Source organism: Hypomesus transpacificus, chromosome 14, assembly GCF_021917145.1.
Source record: "Hypomesus transpacificus isolate Combined female chromosome 14, fHypTra1, whole genome shotgun sequence".
In the NCBI taxonomy this organism is placed as follows: domain Eukaryota; kingdom Metazoa; phylum Chordata; class Actinopteri; order Osmeriformes; family Osmeridae; genus Hypomesus; species Hypomesus transpacificus.
Window position 1 is genome coordinate 16,786,375 of NC_061073.1, and position 21,500 is coordinate 16,807,874.

The window sequence follows — 21,500 nt, forward strand, 5'->3', positions numbered from 1 at the left end:
CATTATGGAACTACAACACAAACTAGCGCACGACATCAACGTCATCGTTCTCAGCCACTCCCTCTGTTCGCTGATTGGCCGGTTAAAAATTAACCTGCAAAATCTGACTTACATACTAAATGGCCAGACCGAGTACAGAAGAAAAATCAAAATGAGCGGAAGTACGTAGGACGGCAGAGCCAGGCTAGCAGAGGGCAGCATCTGCTTTTAGAATGCCCCATAAAAGACATCAAAAAACCACGATAAAGGAGCAGACCTACTTGGATGTGATCCTATAATGATGTGTCTGTTTTCTAAATAAATACTGCCTAAAAAGAGGTCTCCTATTGGGAGCTGTAAGAGTGCACTTAGCCATGGAGTCTGAACAGACGGGGTCTGGTCTCTCACCTACTGGCGAGAATGAGGACAAATGTACATCTGACCTCAGATCTTAAAGGCTGGTTCTAGACTCTAACTCTATCTGCTCTCCCTTCCGTACCCCAGAGAGTCAGCGCAGTGGAGAGTCAGAGCAGCAAAGAGTCAGAGCAGAGGAGAGTCAGAGCCGAGTCAGAGCAGCAGAGAGCCAGAGCAGCAGAGAGTCAGAGCAGAGGAGAGTCAGAGGAGAGTCAGAGCAGAGGAGAGTCAGAGCAGAGGAGTCAGATCAGAGGAGTCAAAGCAGAGGAGTCAGAGCAGAGGAGGGAACTCTATAAATATCCCGTCTGAGTCAGAGTCTGCTGACTCCAGCACCTGTCCCACGATGGTCTCCGGGCTGGAGGAGCCGCTGGGGGGGGGGGATGGACCCTTGCTTAGGTCAGAGAGCGTCATGGTGGCCTCTGCTCCATGCAGGGGGCCCGGGGAGTGGAGGGGGGGGAGGGAGGGGGACGGGAGTGGGGACTCCAGGGCTTCTCTGGCCCCTCCCTGCATGGTACCTGGAGAGTGGAGAGCAAGGCTTAGGTTGGTATGGCAGGATACATTCAGAAACCACGATACACACAGGAGCTTAGACACAGACCCTACCTGTGAAGTGGGCCCCCACACACAGCCTGTTGGCGGATGAGACAGACAGCTCAGTGCCAGAGGCCACGCCCTGATCCTCCAAACAAGATATCATGTCGCAGGCAGAGTGCCTGCGGATGCCACCGCTGCCCACAGAGCCTGTGTCCGGGTCGTACTCTGCCACCGGGGTCAAGAGCAGCGGGATGTTGTAGCTCTTGGAGCGGACCACCGGGTTCTTACAGGGAGGCTCAGCAGGGGGGGGCCAGGACCACTGCAGACGCTTTTCTGAGACATATGGATGGAGACATTCATGAAGATGTACTGTAGATGTGTTGATGGTGATGTTGCAAAAGGTTCAGATAATGGAAGAAGAGAGACAGGCTGCATGTCCCACCTGCACACAGATGTTACCCAGCACACAGATCTTACCCAGCACACAGGAGCAGTGAGACACACTCCCATCTCCAGAGTAGAGGCCGTGGGTGCCCAGGTAAGGAGACACCACCTTCTGCACCAGAGCCTCCAGCCTCAGGTAGTCTTCACTGCCCCCCCGAGCCTCATGAACCCCCTGCAAACAGACAGACAGGAGCTTGACATGAAACAGATCAAATAAACATATAGTGTGGTATATACTGTGTGTATGTGTGCATTAGTGTACCTGTAGAACGAGGAGCATCTGAGTGATAGAGGGCGGTACGCGTGCACGCGGGCGAGACAGGGCATCATCCAGCTTCACACTCAGGACGATGGTGTTCCTGAAGTGCAGCAGGGCAAGCTGCCTCACTGATGGCTCCTTACCCTGAAGGAAGAAAGACCATGACCAAGAACCATTAGACCAATCAGAGCAGACCCCACCAGGGGGCGGGGCTGCAGGCTGAGAGGGGACAGCTGGTACCTGGACCGGGTGAAAGATGGCCTGCAGCATCGAAAGGACGTCACCAAAGAAGAAGTCCCACGTCTCCGCCAGCGAGTCCAGAAGCTTCTGACCTACAGATCGCCATGGGAACAAACCACAAGCCGCCCCACAAGACTGGTGAAAAGACTGTAATCTGAGTTGAGGAAGATGCTTCAAAAGGGCAAAAACATGAACTGACAGATTCTCAAGATTCTGACTCATCATCAATGTGTATGCTGCATTGCTCGGTTCAATGGATCATGTTCAATCCTACCTTCATAGAAGCGGATCTTATCTCGCAGAATGACCATCCCCTTGGTCAGCAGCTGGTTCTGAGGAACACAGACGACAACAAGTAAACAACAAACTCTACTGAGGTAACAAGATTTAAACACCATTTCTAACAACATAGAGAAACATGAACTACAAAAACCACCGTTGACTTCGTGATTGAGTCCACAACGTGGCGACAGAATAATTGATTACCTGCAGGTATTCTGTAAAGAAAGACCCAAGCTCTGTCTTCAGAAGATGTCTGAGCAGAGAGAAACAGAAGGAGAAAGAGTCAGGCTTCTAGAGTCCACACCTCTTTATATATGTGTGTGTGTGCATGTATACATACAGTATATATATATATATATGTATATATATGTATATGTATATATATATACTGTATGTATATATATATGTGAGTAGTATTTTCAGAGTAGTACTTAACAATTATACTAAAATGGAGCTGATCGCTGTCTTCTATCTAACTCGTTTTACTGCTGAAATACTGTGTCGAATTTTGTGATTATAAGCAATAACAGCCAATTGAATAAACAGAATAATATTCATTATATTAAGGCATATTATGGTTTCTACATACTGTGCTCACATTTATGGGAAGTTCACACTTGCTAAATGAAACCTGTAAGCGCATGTGTGTCGACTCAGGGGTGTGTCTTATTCAGCATGTGTTTACTGGACAGTCCTATAGGCTGACAGAGTAAGATATTAGTGTCTGGTCTACAGAGATAGTGAGGTTTCTAGCCAGATCACATGACTACCCCCCCCCCACACACACACACACAAACAGCTACATGTTATTGTTAACATAGCAATGTCATAATGCGGACATAAAGAATAAAGAGATAACTATGTCAGCTGAACTCATATCATGGTTATTTATTAAATAAATAGTGTGTGTGTTGTGACTGACCTGACACCTTCGTTCAGGATGTAGAGTTCGTTGTCTGCGAGACCCTTCCTTTGGAAGACAGCTATGACCGCATTATGGATGCTGGCACACACACACACACACAAACAGGCAGCGAGTGTCACAGAAGGTTGTCCCCAGGATGATGGCTCTGTGACAGGGGGACAGGAGACAGCAGCAGTACCTGTTCCAGGTAGCGTTGGCTCCAGCTCTCTTCTGCTTGTCCCCCCGCTCCTCAGAGGAGCCCAGCTCACTGAGGCTGGGGGAGCTCATCAACTTCAGCCTGTGCAGGGTCCTCATAGCGAGGATGAGGGAGGCAGGGAGGGAGAGACAAGAAAGACAGAAGGTGGAATAGAAACACTAAGTACTGAGTACTAGGAAGATATTAGCCACAAGACAAACTGAGAAACAGGGAGAAAAGACTGAATCTGAAATGAAAGACGAGGGAGAAAGAGAGAGAGATTGACAGATGCTGTGTAGCGGCCAGAGAGACCAGGAAGAGACACCAGGAAGAGAGAAGAGGACTGTGAGAGCCAGGCGTGAATGATAGAGATTGAGAAAGGAAGAGAGTCAGGAGGGAGGAGCCCTGAGCGGGGGAGGCACTGGCTTGACCCAGCCGCTCAGAACTTACAGGAGAAAACAATAGCTATCTACAGAGGTTTCTTCTGTACACATGAAACACATACCAGTACAATTCAGTCATTTACAAACACAAATCAATATGCACACAGCAGATTAGTGCAAGTCTAGGGTTAGAGGCAGGGGATATGAGAAGGTTTGTGGGTTAGAGGTTGGGGCAATGTAGAGGTCTATTGATTAGAGGTAGGGGTGTGTGGAGGTTAGGGTTGGAGGCTGGATGTCATAGTGGTCTGTGAATTAGAGGTTGTGGTGGAGTGGGGATCACTGGACTAGAGGCTGGGGGTGTAGGTTTGTGGATTAGAGGTTGGTGTGAGGTTGCAGCAGGAAGCAACATAAACAGGAAGCAGACACACAATAAAGGGCAGATTCCTGCTCCTCCATTCAACACAGCTGGGGATGTTGGACAATATAAAAGACTGTTATAATACTTCTCTTATGTAGAAACAGCTTGACTAAGATAACCAGGACCAGTTAAGACTGACAAGGTTTCCCAGTTTAAATTCAGATCTAACCCGACTGAGAACAATCTGCTCCCACCAAGCCACCGAACAATGGACCCCTTGAACATTGCCTCCCACAAGCACACAAATACACACACGCATGGCAGATACACACACATTCTGGATGGCTACACACACACCCACACACACACACACCCTCTACTCTTTTCCTCTAGAATTCCACAACCACCATAAAATGTCACACTCCCTAGTTTTTGATGACAAATACACATCAACAGTACATCACACTAAAACCCATATGTATGGTATTGGTTATTACACAAGAGATTCACCACACCTCCCTTTAGGACCCAGACCTGCTGACTAACAATGAGCATCAGATGAATGTATCTGACCCAGAGCAGATGCTGAGGATCAGAATGCTGTATAGCAGGGTTAGTCCTGGGCTGGGACCCTCACCTTCTGATTGGGTGGTCGTTGCTCTCCATGTCGGGGCTTGGGGGAGGGGCAGAGAAGGCGGTGAAGTTGAGTGACAGCGGGCGGGGGGAGGGGCGGGAGGGGCGGGAGGCGTGCCTCCGACGCAGACCGTCCAGCATCTATCAGAGGAGGGAGGGCAGAGCAACGTTCATTATTAGGAGCAGCGACCCCTGACCCTTCGCCTAATGAGGGACTTCAGCACAGAGGCCATGCTCAAGTGCTCAGGGTCAACAGTCTCACACACAACAGCTGTTCCAGAGACCGTCTGTCTCTAGACAGCCTACTGTACACTTACCGTCTGTTAAAGAATTTCTACTCTATTTCAACATTGAAAGAAATGTTATGCAATGAATTTACGAGAAATATGACAATCCCCAAACATACACATACACTCTGAAACACACACACACACACACATGTAGTAAGAGGCAGAAAGAGGAATAAAGAGATACTGTGTGGAAACGTAAGAGGTTCTGTTTACGCGTCTGTAATACTGGCAGACATCTGGCATACCAATGCTGGGAAGTGTCCTGGCTGCAACATTACAAGAGTGCCACCTGGTGGACACCAGAGAAACAACAGTCTGGGTGCACAGTGACAGACAAAGAGGTGGCACACTGACAAAGGAAAAAACACCCTTGTTATAAAAAATAGAGAGAGGGGACATTTTATACATCATTGGCGCTATACTACCTGCCCACCGTCTAATCTGCAGCCAAACTCCCAACCAGTGTCAGCCCATTTATGGGACTACGCGGACCCAAATCTAGATTTCAGAGGCAGGAAATTTGAGTGTCATCATGTTTGAATGACACAAATAACTGGTCTTTGAAACCAAAAATAATCAAATGAAACGTACAAACTCCTCTTGTCTAAGGGGAAATCCCACTTCCTCAGTGTGTCTAGGTGAGAGTGAGGGGAATGAAGGAGCTGCACTAAACACATACAAGCATGCCAGCGTCAGGATGCAGAACACGAGAATGAGGGGTTATTCTAGGTGAATGGTGTGAGTATGCCAGGTGTACCGTCTGCAGATCTGTCTGCAGTCTCTCTCTCTCTCTCTCTCTATCTGTTTCTCTATCTCACACACACACACACACACACACACACACACACTGTCTGCCCCACATGCCCCTCGTGCCCCCGCGCTGTCTGAGTATTCAGCTTTTGTCTAATTGTCTTACAGTATACAGATTCTTATATATCACACACTAAGAAATGTATTATAGCATCCTAATAGTACAATGTACGGTTTAAATTGAGATGCTTTAAGTAAGTATCGCCATTTAGGAATAGAACACGATGTCCACGTTAACCCAGGAGAGGAGTAGCCTTGGAAGAATACAGAGAATAAGAAAAGGCACATGTTGGCCACAGGATGCATAGTACCTTATATAAACACTGCGACCGTATTGCGCAAACATAGCAGTTGGCTACGTCGCCCAACAGACATAGCCTACACACAAGTTAGAAGCACATTGCTACCCGCGGTGTGCTAACCTACTCACCGTTTTCTCTCTTGTCGTGTTCTTTAGGGTGGAATTCAATTGTTATCATCTATTGGTCATAGGCTACAGCCCACACGAATCCACGACCCATCTGGGGGAAAAACCTCAGTTTAAGTATCTCACTGCTGTAGTCCCAGTCCTTCCAGACACAGTTATGGGATGCGCAGCAAACTACCTATGGTTCCGTAGTCATTCTTGGAGCATGTATGCTCGCTCCCGTGTTGTTTTGAAGAGATGCTATCCACACGCCTCGCGTGTTTGCGCCTCTGAGGATACGTGAACGCGCAATGTGCAGCAAGTCTACATTCGAAAATATACTGTAATATGTAGCATGTATGTAATATCTAACTGGAATATGTTGTATTTTTTTCTGTTGGGCTGATAAGCGTACATTTAGGGACGAAGGGACGCGTCCCCCTGGTTTGAGATGGCTCTGAACCCCCCCTCCAATAAAAGCATGCAGATGATGTGGGCTGGCTGTGGCACTTTTATCATCCCCCCCACTTCTGAAGTGAAACGCTCCTGATTGGGCTATGAAGAACACAGAAAAACACACATACACACAGGGCCGGCCCTGCACACACATTCGCATCTACATGCCAGCCTGGAGCATTTAGCAGCCACGATTTACATTTAGTTGCATTGCGACTTGGTCAAAAGCATTGCAATTTCAGACTCAGAGAGCTCTCCTTTCTTTGCAGCACGAGGCTCCACCCAGGCTAGGTACAGCGTCGAAGAGGGGTGGTCTAACTGAGAGATATTACAGCCGCAGGGTTCACATACATAATGAATTATATATAAAAAGCCAAGCCTGGCAGTGAAGAGTAGTGCTCTATATACAGCTCTGACCCCAATTTACCCAGTTTAAAAAGCGGCAGGGGGCCACTCTCTCCGCCATCTGTCGCGTCACGGTAGTCGCAGGCGGACACCGGATAGTCGATTTATATACAAGGAATTGTATTTATTTATATTTAAATGATCATATGTGGTCAGAATCCCACGTTATGCGGCTTTATAGACCTGTTAGACTATATTTGAAGTGATGGAAATAATAGTAGGCTATGATCATTAGCGGCCAACTACATCAATATTTACACTGGAATTTAACGAATGACTTCTTTAGAGGCCCGTTATCTGACATTGCAGCTGTCACGCACTGCAGTAAAAGCAATGCATATTTGAATTAATTAACCTACTTTCCAGTATCACAATTAACGAGCTATTAACCTGGGACCATCTACAGACAGGTTCAGGCAGTAGCCTGAGCGCCTCTGGGCATGAGGGAACAGGTCTGGCAAGCCTGGAGCCGTGGCCTGGAGCCTCATCCTCCCAGCACCAAGGAACTGAAGGAAGTCATACTACTGATCGGCAAGGGGGTACAGATTAGTACAGATGCACATGCGTACCTCCAGTCTTTCCTCAGCATAGAAAGGAAGCAAGCAAATTTAAAATAGATCTAATCGGAATCGTTTTATAACGGGTTTTAGAGTCCTTGATCAGATCAGATTCAGCTTTAGTGTCATTACACAAGATGCATGAGTAAACAGTTGTTACTATAATAAACAGTCAGTAGTGCAAATTGACATTCCAGTAGTGCAAATGACAAAGTGAAGGCAGATGTGAGGTAGGAGAGGAGAGTTAGCAGTATATGAGGGGAGCGGATCAATGGGGGTTCGAGTTCAGTAAAGAGGCAGTTTGGGGAAAAAACTGTTCTTTAGTCTGCTGGTCCTGGTCCGGAGGCACCTGAAACGCCTGCCGGAGGGCAGTAGAGAAAACAGTCTGTGGGCTGGGTGAGAGGAGTCCTTGAGGATTGATGGAGGATAATATATGACAAACCTGGCAACCCAAACTCAAGCGACAAGCGCGAGTTTTTGAAAGACTGCTACTGGTAGCCTGACTAGCTGGTAAGCTATATTGCTGGCTAAAGCAACACAGTTTAAACGTGATAGTTATAAACAGTTTAACTTTCCTTTTCGTTATTTTGTATGACATGTATGTCATTGTAATGCATTAAAAAACAGAGTGGCTTTGCTAACTGGCAAGCTAACTAGGCTAGGCTAGCTATGCTACAATTCTGACTTTACTGTGTTGTTGCTGCACCTGGTTGTGGCGCCGAGGTCGCAGGTGGCCGTAAAAACATGCACCATGACACGGAGGACCAGCGGGATGACCGGCCACCGAAAATCTTTGGACAGGTGGGTGGAGATGGGAGGGCTGCATGTTGACGTGGATGAAACGGTCTGTGTTTACGTGTCTTGGTTTACACGCCTCCTTTGTATGAGAGTGACACTGGTAGTATGTCTGTAAGCATTTACTCTATCTCACCCAAAAGCCTTAGAGAAGATGAGGACAGGAAGTGAATCGTACAGATCAGACTTTTAACATAATTGCGGACGTGACGGCACCAAAACTAGGGTTGCCAACCGTCCCGAAATTGTCCGGGACATCCCAAATTATGGGTGATTTTGATTTGTCCCGTATTCCAATCACAGCCTCGCCGGCCAATATTAGGCTGCTGTAAACATGCCAAAACTCACGCAAACGTTGCTTTGGAACACGGTTGTTGCTTGTTGGTGACAGTGGTTGGTTTAGGCCTAAAGCTTATCAGTGTCTGTGGTATATGGTTAGAGTCTAATGCTATTTCAAGAAAACAACATGACATTTGACAGAAACTTGTAATAATGTCCTTGACTATTACTATGAACAATACATCCAAGCAAGTACAGTAGGGGTTTGCCAACATTACACTGAAATGAGTAAGTTTATGGTTTGGCTAATGAAACGATTTCCTTTATTGTTGGTCAGCTGTTGGTGCAGGCCCATAGAAAGTGTCCCTCATTTGGGGTTGAGGAAGTTGGCCACCCTAACCAAAACGAACCCACCATTGTGTCGGCAGATTAACTACACGGCAGAAGAGTACCAGGCGGTCCAGAATGCATTGCGACAGAAGTTGGGACCAGAGTACATCAGTAGCAGAATGGCTGGAGGTGGCCAGAAGGTACCACATGCATGCACGCACGCACACACACCCTTGTTAATGTACACTGTTAATCCGACTTGCTGCGTGTTGTGCATTCACAGGTGTGCTACATCGAGGGTCACCGTGTCATCAGCTTGGCCAATGAGATGTTTGGCTACAACGGCTGGTCTCACTCCATCTCCCAGCAGAACGTCGGTGAGAGAGCGAATCACACGTGATCACGTGCTAATCACACATTGTTCATTCTCAGGAGCTGCAGCTCCAGCCATGCCGAGTCCTTCTCAGTGATTGTCAGTGTTTCTTCCTGTAGACTTTGTGGATCTCATCAATGGGAAGTTCTATGTGGGAGTCAGCGCTTTTGTCAAAGTGCAACTAAAGGTCAGACTATACCTCAATCCATCAACATGCTGTTTTCTGGGTTATGATAGATAGATGGCAAAAGTACACACATCCTATACTCAAGTAGAAGTGAAGTGTGTCATCTCTGATCAATACAGACATGTAGGTAGCTACTTCCTCCCCTTGGGAAGATTGCTGGTGAGTGAGTCCTAGCGAGGGGTGGGTCACACACAGTAGCACTCAACAATAACCAGCCAATGACTACAGTTCACCAAAGGTTGAGGAAGCAATGTGACCAGTGTTCCTCTCATCAGGATGGTTCATTCCATGAAGATGTGGGCTACGGCGTGAGTGAGGGGCTCAAGTCCAAAGCCCTGTCCCTGGAGAAGGCCCGCAAGGAGGCGGTGACAGACGGCTTGAAGAGAGCTCTGAAGTACATCAGGAACACCTACACTGAGCGTTGCCTTAGGAACACCTATACTGAGCGTTGCCTTAGGAACACCTACACTGAGCGTTGCCTTAGGAACACCTATACTGAGCGTTGCCTTAGGAACACCTACAATGAGCGTTGCCTTAGGAACACCTATACTGAGCGTAGCCTTAGGAACACCTACAATGAGCGTTGCCTTAGGAACACCTGCACTGAGCGTTGCCTTAGGAACACCTACACTGAGCGTTGCCTTAGGAACACCTGCACTGAGCGTTGCCTTAGGAACACCTATACTGAGCGTTGCCTTAGGAACACCTACACTGAGCGTTGCCTTAGGAACACCTATACTGAGCGTTGCCTTAGGAACACCTACAATGAGCGTTGCCTTAGGAACACCTGCACTGAGCGTTGCCTTAGGAACACCTACACTGAGCGTTGCCTTAGGAACACCTGCACTGAGCGTTGCCTTAGGAACACCTGCACTGAGGGTTGCCTTAGGAACACCTACATTGACCGTTGCCTTAGGAACACCTGCACTGAGCGTTGCCTTAGGAACACCTATACTGAGCGTTGCCTTAGGAACACCTACAATGAGCGTTACCTTAGGAACACCTGCACTGAGTGTTGCCTTAGGAACACCTACACTGAGCGTTGCCTTAGGAACACCTGCACTGAGCGTTGCCTTAGGAACACCTGCACTGAGGGTTGCCTTAGGAACACCTGCACTGAGGGTTGCCTTAGGAACACCTACATTGACCGTTTCCTTAGGAACACCTACATTGACTGTTGCCTTAGGACACCTACACTGAGCATTGCCTTAGGAACACCTATACTGAGCATTGCCTTAGAAACACCTACACTGACCGTTGAAACTGTAAGTTTCCCAAAAAACTGACAAACTTCTGTGCTCTGCAGGTGCTTTGGGAACGCCCTGGGGAACTGCATCCTGAATAAAGAATACCTCATAGCCATCAACAAAATTCCTAAACAGGTACTGGCTTGTGTTCATGGTGTGGTTTACCATCGGTCCTGCAGTTAGGACAGTGTTCACTTGTCTCCTCTATCTCTCACACACAGCCGGCTCCTCCTGTGGATCTGGCCCAGACAAAGTGCTCGGATGGTGAGCCGGCCGTGGAGAATGCCCGCTTCAGTAGCCTGGTGCGAGGCCAGGGGGCGGGAGGGACTGGGCAGGACAGGGCCCCTCTGGAGCAGGACAGGGCCCCTCTGGAGCAGGAGAGGGCCCAGCGCAGGGGAGGAGGCAGGGGGGTGACCTCAGTGTGCCACACCCCAAGCTTTGTCCCCGGAGTTGCAGTTCCTGTGGATCCGCCCTGCTCTGGCCCCAGGTACACCTCCACCACCTCCTGTCATGGCCTCAGTAGAAAAGTCCCTGGATGAATGCAGTAAATGCTCCTAATCAGTATGACCCCTTCACCCCCATTCCTCAGACCAGCAGCACAATGCGTGGACTCTTCCCTCTCTGAAGGACACACTGACCCCAAACAGCTGAGGAAGCTCAAGCAGCAGCAACTCCAGCAGAAGTTCAGACAGCAGATGGAGGCCAAGAGACTTGACCAGGACCAGGGCCACACTGCCCCTAGTGGACTAGGAGAGTCCTGCAGCAGAGAGGAGCATCTGGCTGGTACAGTGCTTGACCAGCAGGGGGCTCCAGAGCAGCTGGTCCTGTAACCCTCTGCAGGGCGTCTGGGGCACAGCCACTGAGCAGTCTGAAACTAATATTCATTTTAAATTCTGCAATCCTTCATTCATACAGGGGGCTATACATTGGCCACCCTGTTTACAATCAAGTCAATGAAAATTCTACATAAATATCAAAGGTTTTATTTTTTTAAACCAGACCACCAGTTACAGGGAAGAGACCAGACCAAGACTAGACAGTCTAGAGGGTTACTGTACCTGTGTGTGGTCCCTGCTATCACACAGCATGAGGACAATCACACTGCCTCTTTATGTAGTGAACCCTTCTACCATGCTTGCTTCCCAGACGACCCGGAGCTGTGGGACTTCACCCTGGATGGAATTGAGGAGATGGAGGCCCCCCCCCACCCCTCCACGCCAAGTAACCACCGGATGCTGACACGCAGTAAGACTCCTCAAAGAGGGCCCCTTCCCCCCCTCAGACCACAGGACCCCCCCTCACACAGGCGCCCCCCTCAGACCACAGGACCCCCCCTCAGACCACAGGACCCCCCCTCACACAGTCGCCCGACCCAGTGCCACCCTTCCCACCAGCAGCAGCACTACCAGGGCAACAGAGCAGGTGACGGTAACAAGTCTGTTTACAACACCTGAGACAGTTCCCTGGCAACAGCTAATAGGTTTCCCCATTAATGTTGACATCAATACAAAGGTGAAAGCGTCTTGTCAGGTGACACCAGTGTTTCTGATTTGTGACAGGAGAACTGCATAGTCCACACAGACAAGGACAGAACATGAAGAAACGCAAACTGCACCCCTGACTACTTCAAAAATACATTTGATTTGCCTGTGTTGATTATACAAGTTTATCTCTTAAGTCTTAATGTTTATTTATATGGGTGTGCAAGACATGTATTGTTGCTACTAAATGTTTTACCAAAAATTGTAAGTCAATAAATATTGCCTGTATTTTCTTTGCTGTATGACCTGGTGTAGGATGTCGGGGGGTCCAGGCAGCAGGATGACCTGGTGTAGGATGTTGGGGGGTCCAGGCAGCAGGATGACCTGGTGTAGGATGTTGGGGGGGTCCAGGCAGCAGGATGACCTGGTGTAGGATGTCGGGGGGTCCAGGCAGCAGGATGACCTGGTGTAGGATGTTGGGGGGGGTCCAGGCAGCAGGATGACCTGGTGTAGGATGTTGGGGGGGTCCTGGCAGCAGGATGACCTGGTGTAGGATGTTGGGGGGTCCTGGCAGCAGGATGACCTGGTGTAGGATGTCGGGGGGTCCAGGCAGCAGGATGACCTGGTGTAGGATGTTGGGGGGGTCCAGGCAGCAGGATGACCTGGTGTAGGATGTTGGGGGGGTCCAGGCAGCAGGATGACCTGGTGTAGGATGTTGGGGGGGTCCAGGCAGCAGGATGACCTGGTGTAGGATGTTGGGGGGGTCCTGGCAGCAGGATGACCTGGTGTAGGATGTTGGGGGGGTCCTGGCAGCAGGATGACCTGGTGTAGGATGTTGGGGGGGGGGGTCCTGGCAGCAGGATGACCTGGTGTAGGATGTTGGGGGGGTCCAGGCAGCAGGATGACCTGGTGTAGGATGTTGGGGGGTCCTGGCAGCAGGATGACCTGGTGTAGGATGTTGGGGGGGGTCCTGGCAGCAGGATGACCTGGTGTAGGATGTTGGGGGGGTCCAGGCAGCAGGATGACCTGGTGTAGGATGTTGGGGGGGTCCAGGCAGCAGGATGACCTGGTGTAGGATGTTGGGGGGGGTCCAGGCAGCAGGATGACCTGGTGTAGGATGTTGGGGGGGTCCAGGCAGCAGGATGACCTGGTGTAGGATGTTGGGGGTCCAGGCAGCAGCATCATGGTGGGAGCTGCACACCACTTGGTTTCTAACTCCATGTTGTTGAACAGGGGTGGAGTTTCCAAACCCCAGGTGCTCAGATCAGCCAGACAGCAGGAGGAAAGGATGACAGAGGCTAGATAACATTTTCTATTTTATTTTTATTCATCTCTTTTTTTACATTTTGTACAATGTGGAAAAAAACCAGAGGCCCAGATTAGATGTGAAGGAATAGCAGAGATCACAACAGGAACCAGCCCAGGGACTGGAGCCTCGCAAGACAGAGTTAGAGCAGAGGAACACCTTAACCACCATAGGAGAAGTAAAGAGTTATGTATAAAGGTTGACAGCTTGTTTATTAGTTAGTGCTGTAAAGAGGGGGTGTTAGTGATGTGTTGTGGTGGGAGTTGTGTTTAACCGAGCATGCAGAGTTGTTGTGCAGACACAGTCAGGGACAAGCCACCAGATTGGCAGCACTTAAGTGATGTGACCCGCTAACAAGAAGGCAAAGAATAACAGGAACCCTAACCCTATCAAAACATTGAAGTCAGTAACGACCCTCAGCATGCGAGTCCTACTCACCCCTCATGTCATATAAAACATTGCATATTCTGCACTGCAGTAACTTACTATTCTCTAGAGAAGTTTTAAGTAGTTGTCCAGTCATGGAAGTTTATAGGTTCATTAGGGGGATCGCACAAACCTTTGACAAATGGTGCCAGGTAAACAAAAACTTTCAATAAGTCTTTCTTCAAATCTCATTTTCTGCATACACAAATGTTTTCCAATACTGTATTGATAATGTACACTGTACCAGACAATCAGACAAATTACCTACAATTATTACCCTTCACAGCTAAAACAGTGTACAGGTAATACACGAGATGCATACAGTAAATTCTGTTGTAGAGAAATTTGTTTATATATATATATATATATATATATATACACACACAGTTTTTTACCCAATGTGCTCTATATGGGTGGGTCGTGTGTGTGTGTGTGTGTGAGCGTCACTTGCGGAGGCTCAGCCATTCGCTCACACACACACAGCGTAGATGCAAGGCACAGGTGTTCTGCAGGTTTCACAGGGCCGAGTGCGTGTTCTTAACCTCCCCCCACCTCAACACACAGGACATTTAGAAATCTAGATACACAGGAAGTTAGAAAGGCGTGCCAGGTTGGTGTCTGATCAAAGCTCCAGGAACAGGGTTGAACCTGCGCTGTTTCTCCAATTGCACTTTTAGATTCCTTAACTACATGTTGTTTTACAACCTTTTTTTACAGTGAAACAACATCAAGATATGATGGCTGAATACAGGTCCGTAAAGAACACATTGTTTTCCTTATATAATGTCCCCTGGAGCTGGTCAGGGTCGGGGAGCTGACCCTGAAAGGGGAAGGTTGGATGGGAGGATGGGGTAAGGTTGTCAGTGTAACAGCATGCACCTCCAGGTGAAGCACAAGCCTTCCTGCTGGCTCCTCCCACACCCCAAGCCCTCCTGCTGGCTCCTCCCACACCCCAAGCCCTCCTGCTGGCTCCTCCCACACCCAAGCCCTCCTGCTGGCTCCTCCCACACCCAAGCCCTCCTGCTGGCTCCTCCCACACCCAAGCCCTCCTGCTGGCTCCTCCCACACCCCCAAGCCCTCCTGCTGATTCCTGACACCCTACACTACTCCCCAAGTGTTCCAGCACCCACTAATGACCAGGAGGTTCACCGGCTCTTCTAGGTAACCACGTCAGAATAACACCGCAAGGGGAACACATCCATGGGGATGATATAACCTGTGGTACAGATTTATATACAAACACTATGTTAAGGCCACAGTTACAGGGGCCACCACCATTATTGCATTACTGTACAGCAGTAGCGATGAGGCCAATAGGGATCCTGTACACCATCACCTCCCCTACGTCCTCTGCTTCTAAAACGCACAGCAATGAAAGTGTGAACCCTATGCCTTGAGTCTTCAACAACCCAACACACCATTTCACATTTAGTAGAACTCTGAAATCTCATCCAATAAATCCAGTCAGCCAGCCAGCCAGTCAGCCAGCCAGTCAGGTGGAGTTTGGGGTCCTCCCCTCTGTCCTAGTTAAGCTTAAGGACAGGTGCAGAGCAGAGGACCACATCCCTCTGTCTGGCAGCACAATGATGACATCACAATGGGTGCTTTCAACAGATGTCTTTGGCTGTTGTGGGCAGGGCCCATGGGCACCAGGACAACCCAGTAGCCAATCACAGCTCCTTCCACCGTCGCAGACAGAGCAGCCAGCCCATCAGTGAAGGGCAGCAGTGATTGTCTGTATTGCAATCTCCCTCCTAGGAGCAGCCCATCTGGATTCCTCTCCACTACTAAAATGAAGGATGATAGTGGTTTTAGTCCTGTGGCAGCCGGCCCCCCAGGGCGAGGGGGGGCTACGTGGGTCTCAGGCTGGAGCCTGTGTGGTTGCTCACAGGCTTCTGGGGGGCGGGCGTGGCCCCCATGTGGAAGCCCTGCTGCAGGGGGGCGGAGCTGGGGGCAGAGCCAGGGGGAGCGGCCTGGAACTGGGCGGGGTTGAGGAGGCTGACCTGACAGGAAGCGGAAGGCCCCGTCCACTGAGGGGCAGTGTAGGGAGCGGGGTAGCTAAAGCCCTGGGGGGCGGGAGCAAGGGAGCCCTTCCTGGGGCCCAGGGGGGCAGAGGGCTGGGTTCCTCCCAGGGTGGAGGGGGTGGGGGTGGAAGAGGGCAGGGGGGGGCAGAGGTGACCAGGGGCTGAGAACTTCCTACCCATGTTGGCTGGAGGGATCATCTGGAGAGGAAGAAAGAGAGAGAAATATGGAGAGAGGGAGGGAGACAAGGAGAAAGGGAGATTAACATCTTCCATGTCCAGCAGTCCTGAAAGTAGCTGCAGACAGTAGCTGCAGACAGTAGCATGTGTTTGTGGAGCAGCCTACATCATGTCCCTGTCCTCCTGTCTTGGAGCCCCTCTTGCCCTGGGAGAGGCTGATGGCGTCACGGGCCCAGTTGTCCACCAGTTGGTGCAAGTCGTCAGTGAAGGTCCCTGTGCGGCTTTGGGGCCCTGCCCCTTGGGTCTGGCTGCTGCAGCTCTGGCTGTGGCCTGATCCGCTGTCCGAGATGGTCTCACTGGCCCCTGGAGAACCCGGACAGAGAGAACCAGCTTCAGCCCGGGCCCGGAGCATGCAGGTGTGTACATAGCTACCAGGCCTGGAGGTGGAGAGGAAGAGGGGGTAGACCATTGGTGCTTACCCAGGGTGGCAGTGCTGAGGCTGGGCATGGAGGGGGAAGGTTTGAGGGTCTGCAGGGAGGTGCGGCTGGCTGGCTCTGAGGCACCCGTTCCGGGGGGAGAGCTCTGCTTAGCGGGGGACGTTGAACCCTGGGGGGTCTGGCCAGGGGCTTCTGTATACAGAACAAGGTAAAAAACACTTCATACATCAAATAGCATCCTTTCATTTGTTCTAATCTTGAAAAATGTATAATTTCTCCAAGGCAAGACATCATGAAGGCTCATCCAGATGTCTGGTATCTCCTACCTTTATGGTGGAGGGAGCTGGGCTGGCCGCTGCGAGGGGACTTGCTCTTGGGCCGGCGGCGGCCCCCGGCCATAGTCACGGCGGGGGAGAGGATGGACGAGGGGAGGGGCTTGCCCAGCCGGGAGAAGAGAGTGTCAATCTCCTCCTTCTGGCGGGAATGCAGCGTCTGGATCTCCATCATGTGTCTGTTGGAGGGCAGAAGGAGGTCCCAGGGGAGACAGGGAGGAGACATCAGGAAGATGTAGGAATGAGGACAAGCAGAAGAGAAGGAGAGCACAATCAACATGTTGTCACCAAATCTTGCAGTCTATATACCTTTTGTACATCAGCGTTCTAGTGCTTCTGTTTCAGACTGTGTGTGTGTGTGTGTTCCAGACGTACTTCTCTCGGAGACGGCTGACCTCCCTCTGGAAGGCCTCATCTTCCGGCCCAGAGTCCTCGTTGTCGCTGCTGACGTAACAGTGACAGGAGCTGTGGGCAGGGTCGAGGGCGTTGGAGGGGAGGGGGCCGTTTTGCAGGGCGGAGCCGGGGGCGGATCCGGGGGCGGAGCCTGCTGCTGTGTCTTCTGGCCTCACTGAGCAGAAGAGCTGCTTTAACTCATCCACTGATGGCTGTCTCTCTCTCCAGTCATGCTGTACGTCTCTCTCTCTCTCTCTCCAGTCATGCTGCACGTCTCTCTCTCTCTCCAGTCATGCTGTACGTCTCTCTCTCTCCAGTCATGCTGTACGTCTCTCTCTCTCTCTCTCTCTCTCTCCAGTCATGCTGTACGTTTCTCTCTCTCTCTCTCTCTCCAGTCATGCTGTACGTTTCTCTCTCTCTCTCTCTCTCCAGTCATGCTGTACGTTTCTCTCTCTCTCTCTCCAGTCATGCTGTACGTTTCTCTCTCTCTCCAGTCATGCTGTACGTCTCTCTCTCTCTCTCCAGTCATGCTGTACGTTTCTCTCTCTCCCTCTCTCCAGTCATGCTGTACCTCTCTCTCTCTCTCTCTCTCTCTCTCTCTCTCTCTCTCTCTCTCTCTCTCTCTCCAGTCATGCTGTACGTTTCTCTCTCTCTCCAGTCATGCTGTACGTTTCTCTCTCTCTCCAGTCATGCTGTACGTCTCTCTCTCTCTCCAGTCATGCTGTACGTCTCTCTCTCTCCAGTCATGCTGTACGTCTCTCTCTCTCTCCAGTCATGCTGTACGTCTCTCTCTCTCTCCAGTCATGCTGTACGTCTCTCTCTCTCTCTCTCTCTCCAGTCATGCTGTACGTCTCTCTCTCCAGTCATGCTGTACGTCTCTCTCTCTCTCCAGTCATGCTGTACGTCTCTCTCTCTCTCTCTCTCTCTCCAGTCATGCTGTACGTCTCTCTCTCTCCAGTCATGCTGTACGTCTCTCTCTCTCTCCAGTCATGCTGTACGTCTCTCTCTCTCTCCAGTCATGCTGTACGTCTCTCTCTCTCCAGTCATGCTGTACGTCTCTCTCTCTCTCTCTCCAGTCATGCTGTACGTCTCTCTCTCTCTCCAGTCATGCTGTACGTCTCTCTCTCTCCAGTCATGCTGTACGTCTCTCTCTCTCTCTCCAGTCATGCTGTACGTCTCTCTCTCTCTCTCTCCAGTCATGCTGTACGTCTCTCTCTCTCTCTCTCTCTCTCTCCAGTCATGCTGTACGTCTCTCTCTCTCTCCAGTCATGCTGTACGTCTCTCTCTCTCTCCAGTCATGCTGTACGTCTCTCTCTCTCTCCAGTCATGCTGTACGTCTCTCTCTCTCTCTCCAGTCATGCTGTACGTCTCTCTCTCTCTCTCTCCAGTCATGCTGTACGTCTCTCTCTCTCTCCAGTCATGCTGTACGTCTCTCTCTCTCTCTCTCTCTCCAGTCATGCTGTACGTCTCTCTCTCTCCAGTCATGCTGTACGTCTCTCTCTCTCTCTCTCTCTCTCTCCAGTCATGCTGTACGTCTCTCTCTCTCTCCAGTCATGCTGTACGTCTCTCTCTCTCCAGTCATGCTGTACGTCTCTCTCTCTCTCTCTCCAGTCATGCTGTACGTCTCTCTCTCTCTCCAGTCATGCTGTACGTCTCTCTCTCTCTCCAGTCATGCTGTACGTCTCTCTCTCTCTCTCTCCAGTCATGCTTGCTGTACGTTTCTCTCTCCAGTCATGCTGTACGTTTCTCTCTCTCTCCAGTCATGCTGTACGTCTCTCTCTCTCTCCAGTCATGCTGTACGTCTCTCTCTCTCTCCAGTCATGCTGTACGTCTCTCTCTCTCTCTCCCTCTCCAGTCATGCTGTACGTCTCTCTCTCTCTCCAGTCATGCTGTACGTCTCACTCTCTCTCCAGTCATGCTGTACGTCTCTCTTTCTTTCTCTCTCTCCAGTCATGCTGTACGTCTCTCTCTCTCTCCAGTCATGCTGTACGTCTCTCTCTCTCTCCAGTCATGCTGTACGTCTCTCTCTCTCCAGTCATGCTGTACGTCTCTCTCTCTCTCTCTCCAGTCATGCTGTACGTCTCTCTCTCTCTCTCTCTCCAGTCATGCTGTACGTCTCTCTCTCTTTCCAGTCATGCTGTACGTCTCTCTCTCTCTCCAGTCATGCTGTACGTCTCTCTCTCTCTCTCCAGTCATGCTGTACGTCTCTCTCTCTCTCTCTCCAGTCATGCTGTACGTCTCTCTCTCTCTCTCCAGTCATGCTGTACGTCTCTCTCTCTCTCTCTCTCTCCAGTCATGCTGTACGTCTCTCTCTCTCTCCAGTCATGCTGTACGTCTCTCTCTCTCTCTCTCCAGTCATGCTGTACGTCTCTCTCTCTCTCTCTCCAGTCATGCTTGCTGTACGTTTCTCTCTCTCCAGTCATGCTGTACGTTTCTCTCTCTCTCCAGTCATGCTGTACGTCTCTCTCTCTCTCCAGTCATGCTGTACGTCTCTCTCTCTCCAGTCATGCTGTACGTCTCTCTCTCTCTCTCTCCCTCTCCAGTCATGCTGTACGTCTCTCTCTCTCTCCAGTCATGCTGTACGTCTCACTCTCTCTCCAGTCATGCTGTACGTCTCTCTTTCTCTCTCTCCAGTCATGCTGTACGTCTCTCTCTCTCCAGTCATGCTGTACGTCTCTCTCTCTCTCCAGTCATGCTGTACGTCTCTCTCTCTCCAGTCATGCTGTACGTCTCTCTCTCTCTCCAGTCATGCTGTACGTCTCTCTCTCTCCAGTCATGCTGTACGTCTCTCTCTCTCCAGTCATGCTGTACGTCTCTCTCTCTCTCTCTCCAGTCATGCTGTACGTCTCTCTCTCTCTCCAGTCATGCTGTACGTCTCTCTCTCTCCAGTCATGCTGTACGTCTCTCTCTCTCTCTCTCTCTCCAGTCATGCTGTACGTCTCTCTCTCTCTCTCTCTCTCCAGTCATGCTGTACGTCTCTCTCTCTCTCCAGTCATGCTGTACGTCTCTCTCTCTCTCTCTCCAGTCATGCTGTACGTCTCTCTCTCTCTCTCTCCAGTCATGCTGTACGTCTCTCTCTCTCTCCAGTCATGCTGTACGTCTCTCTCTCTCTCCAGTCATGCTGTACGTCTCTCTCTCTCCAGTCATGCTGTACGTCTCTCTCTCTCTCTCCAGTCATGCTGTACGTCTCTCTCTCTCTCCAGTCATGCTGTACGTCTCTCTCTCTCCAGTCATGCTGTACGTCTCTCTCTCTCTCCAGTCATGCTGTACGTCTCTCTCTCTCTCTCTCCAGTCATGCTGTACGTCTCCCTCTCCAGTCATGCTGTACGTCTCTCTCTCTCTCTCTCTCCAGTCATGCTGTACGTCTCTCTCTCTCTCCAGTCATGCTGTACGTCTCTCTCTCTCCAGTCATGCTGTACATCTCTCTCTCTCTCTCTCCAGTCATGCTGTACGTCTCTCTCTCTCTCTCTCCAGTCATGCTGTACGTCTCTCTCTCTCTCTCTCCAGTCATGCTGTACGTCTCTCTCTCTCTCTCTCCAGTCATGCTGTACGTCTCTCTCTCTCTCTCTCTCTCCAGTCATGCTGTACGTCTCTCTCTCTCTCTCTCTCTCTCTCTCTCCAGTCATGCTGTACGTCTCTCTCTCTCTCCAGTCATGCTGTACGTCTCTCTCTCTCCAGTCATGCTGTACGTCTCTCTCTCTCTCTCTCCAGTCATGCTGTACGTCTCTCTCTCTCTCCAGTCATGCTGTACGTCTCTCTCTCTCTCCAGTCATGCTGTACGTCTCTCTCTCTCTCTCTCCAGTCATGCTTGCTGTACGTTTCTCTCTCTCCAGTCCTGCTGTACGTTTCTCTCTCTCTCCAGTCATGCTGTACGTCTCTCTCTCTCTCCAGTCATGCTGTACGTCTCTCTCTCTCCAGTCATGCTGTACGTCTCTCTCTCTCTCTCCCTCTCCAGTCATGCTGTACGTCTCTCTCTCTCTCCAGTCATGCTGTACGTCTCACTCTCTCTCCAGTCATGCTGTACGTCTCTCTTTCTCTCTCTCCAGTCATGCTGTACGTCTCTCTCTCTCTCCAGTCATGCTGTACGTCTCTCTCTCTCCAGTCATGCTGTACGTCTCTCTCTCTCTCTCCAGTCATGCTGTACGTCTCTCTCTCTCTCTCTC

General features: G+C 50.3%; 3 protein-coding genes across 6 annotated transcripts in view; 1 reads left to right on the plus strand and 2 right to left on the minus strand.

Annotated features, from left to right (window-relative positions):
- Positions 1-603: 603 nt before the first annotated feature.
- Positions 604-6,600, minus strand: prr5a (proline rich 5a (renal)). Its single transcript, XM_047035052.1, has 11 exons — positions 6,157-6,600; positions 4,631-4,767; positions 3,256-3,366; positions 3,075-3,155; positions 2,357-2,405; positions 2,145-2,202; positions 1,871-1,962; positions 1,634-1,774; positions 1,405-1,543; positions 997-1,260; positions 604-908 (listed from the first exon to the last, which is right to left on the minus strand). Exons 2-11 carry the CDS (start codon positions 4,765-4,767, stop codon positions 664-666), a joined length of 1,317 nt encoding a protein of 438 aa, XP_046891008.1. The 5' UTR covers positions 6,157-6,600; the 3' UTR covers positions 604-663.
- A 1,371-nt stretch (positions 6,601-7,971) lies between these two features.
- On the plus strand, positions 7,972-12,589 carry rad52 (RAD52 homolog, DNA repair protein). 2 transcript variants are annotated; one of them, XM_047035054.1, is made up of 11 exons: positions 7,972-8,060; positions 8,274-8,351; positions 9,053-9,154; positions 9,238-9,331; positions 9,447-9,514; positions 9,790-9,908; positions 10,821-10,896; positions 10,983-11,248; positions 11,351-11,544; positions 11,908-12,183; positions 12,321-12,589. In XM_047035054.1, the coding sequence occupies exons 2-11, from the start codon at positions 8,295-8,297 to the stop codon at positions 12,380-12,382; spliced, it is 1,314 nt and encodes a 437-aa protein (XP_046891010.1). In that variant the 5' UTR covers positions 7,972-8,060; positions 8,274-8,294; the 3' UTR covers positions 12,383-12,589. The 2 variants fall into 2 exon arrangements, with proteins under 2 accessions (XP_046891010.1, XP_046891011.1); XM_047035055.1 differs by having other exon boundaries at positions 7,975-8,060; positions 8,281-8,351.
- Positions 12,590-14,340: 1,751 nt separating this feature from the next.
- LOC124477309 (serine/threonine-protein kinase WNK1-like) overlaps positions 14,341-21,500 on the minus strand; it is a 34,027-nt gene continuing 26,867 nt past the window's right edge. For all 3 annotated transcript variants that reach the window (XM_047035030.1, XM_047035028.1, XM_047035029.1), the window contains exons 21-25: positions 17,320-17,512; positions 16,939-17,123; positions 16,655-16,804; positions 16,342-16,538; positions 14,341-16,196 (exon numbers count right to left, since the gene is read on the minus strand). In XM_047035030.1, coding sequence (XP_046890986.1) covers positions 15,825-16,196; positions 16,342-16,538; positions 16,655-16,804; positions 16,939-17,123; positions 17,320-17,512 — 1,097 coding nt within the window. In that variant the 3' untranslated portion in view covers positions 14,341-15,824. The remainder of the gene's footprint in view (positions 16,197-16,341; positions 16,539-16,654; positions 16,805-16,938; positions 17,124-17,319; positions 17,513-21,500) is intronic.

Excerpts from the sequence above, each read along its gene's own strand:
- rad52 (XM_047035054.1), top strand. The coding sequence starts at position 8,295 with ATGCACCATGACACGGAGGACCAGCGGGATGACCGGCCACCGAAAATC. Across the intron at positions 9,515-9,789 it reads TTGTCAAAGTGCAACTAAAG|GATGGTTCATTCCATGAAGA; the intron begins GTCAGACTATAC and ends TCCTCTCATCAG. Across the intron at positions 9,909-10,820 it reads GGCTTGAAGAGAGCTCTGAA|GTGCTTTGGGAACGCCCTGG; the intron begins GTACATCAGGAA and ends TGTGCTCTGCAG.
- prr5a (XM_047035052.1), bottom strand. The coding sequence starts at position 4,767 with ATGCTGGACGGTCTGCGTCGGAGGCACGCCTCCCGCCCCTCCCGCCCC. Across the intron at positions 1,544-1,633 it reads AGATGCTCCTCGTTCTACAG|GGGGTTCATGAGGCTCGGGG; the intron begins GTACACTAATGC and ends GTCTGTTTGCAG. Across the intron at positions 909-996 it reads TGTGGGGGCCCACTTCACAG|GTACCATGCAGGGAGGGGCC; the intron begins GTAGGGTCTGTG and ends TCCACTCTCCAG.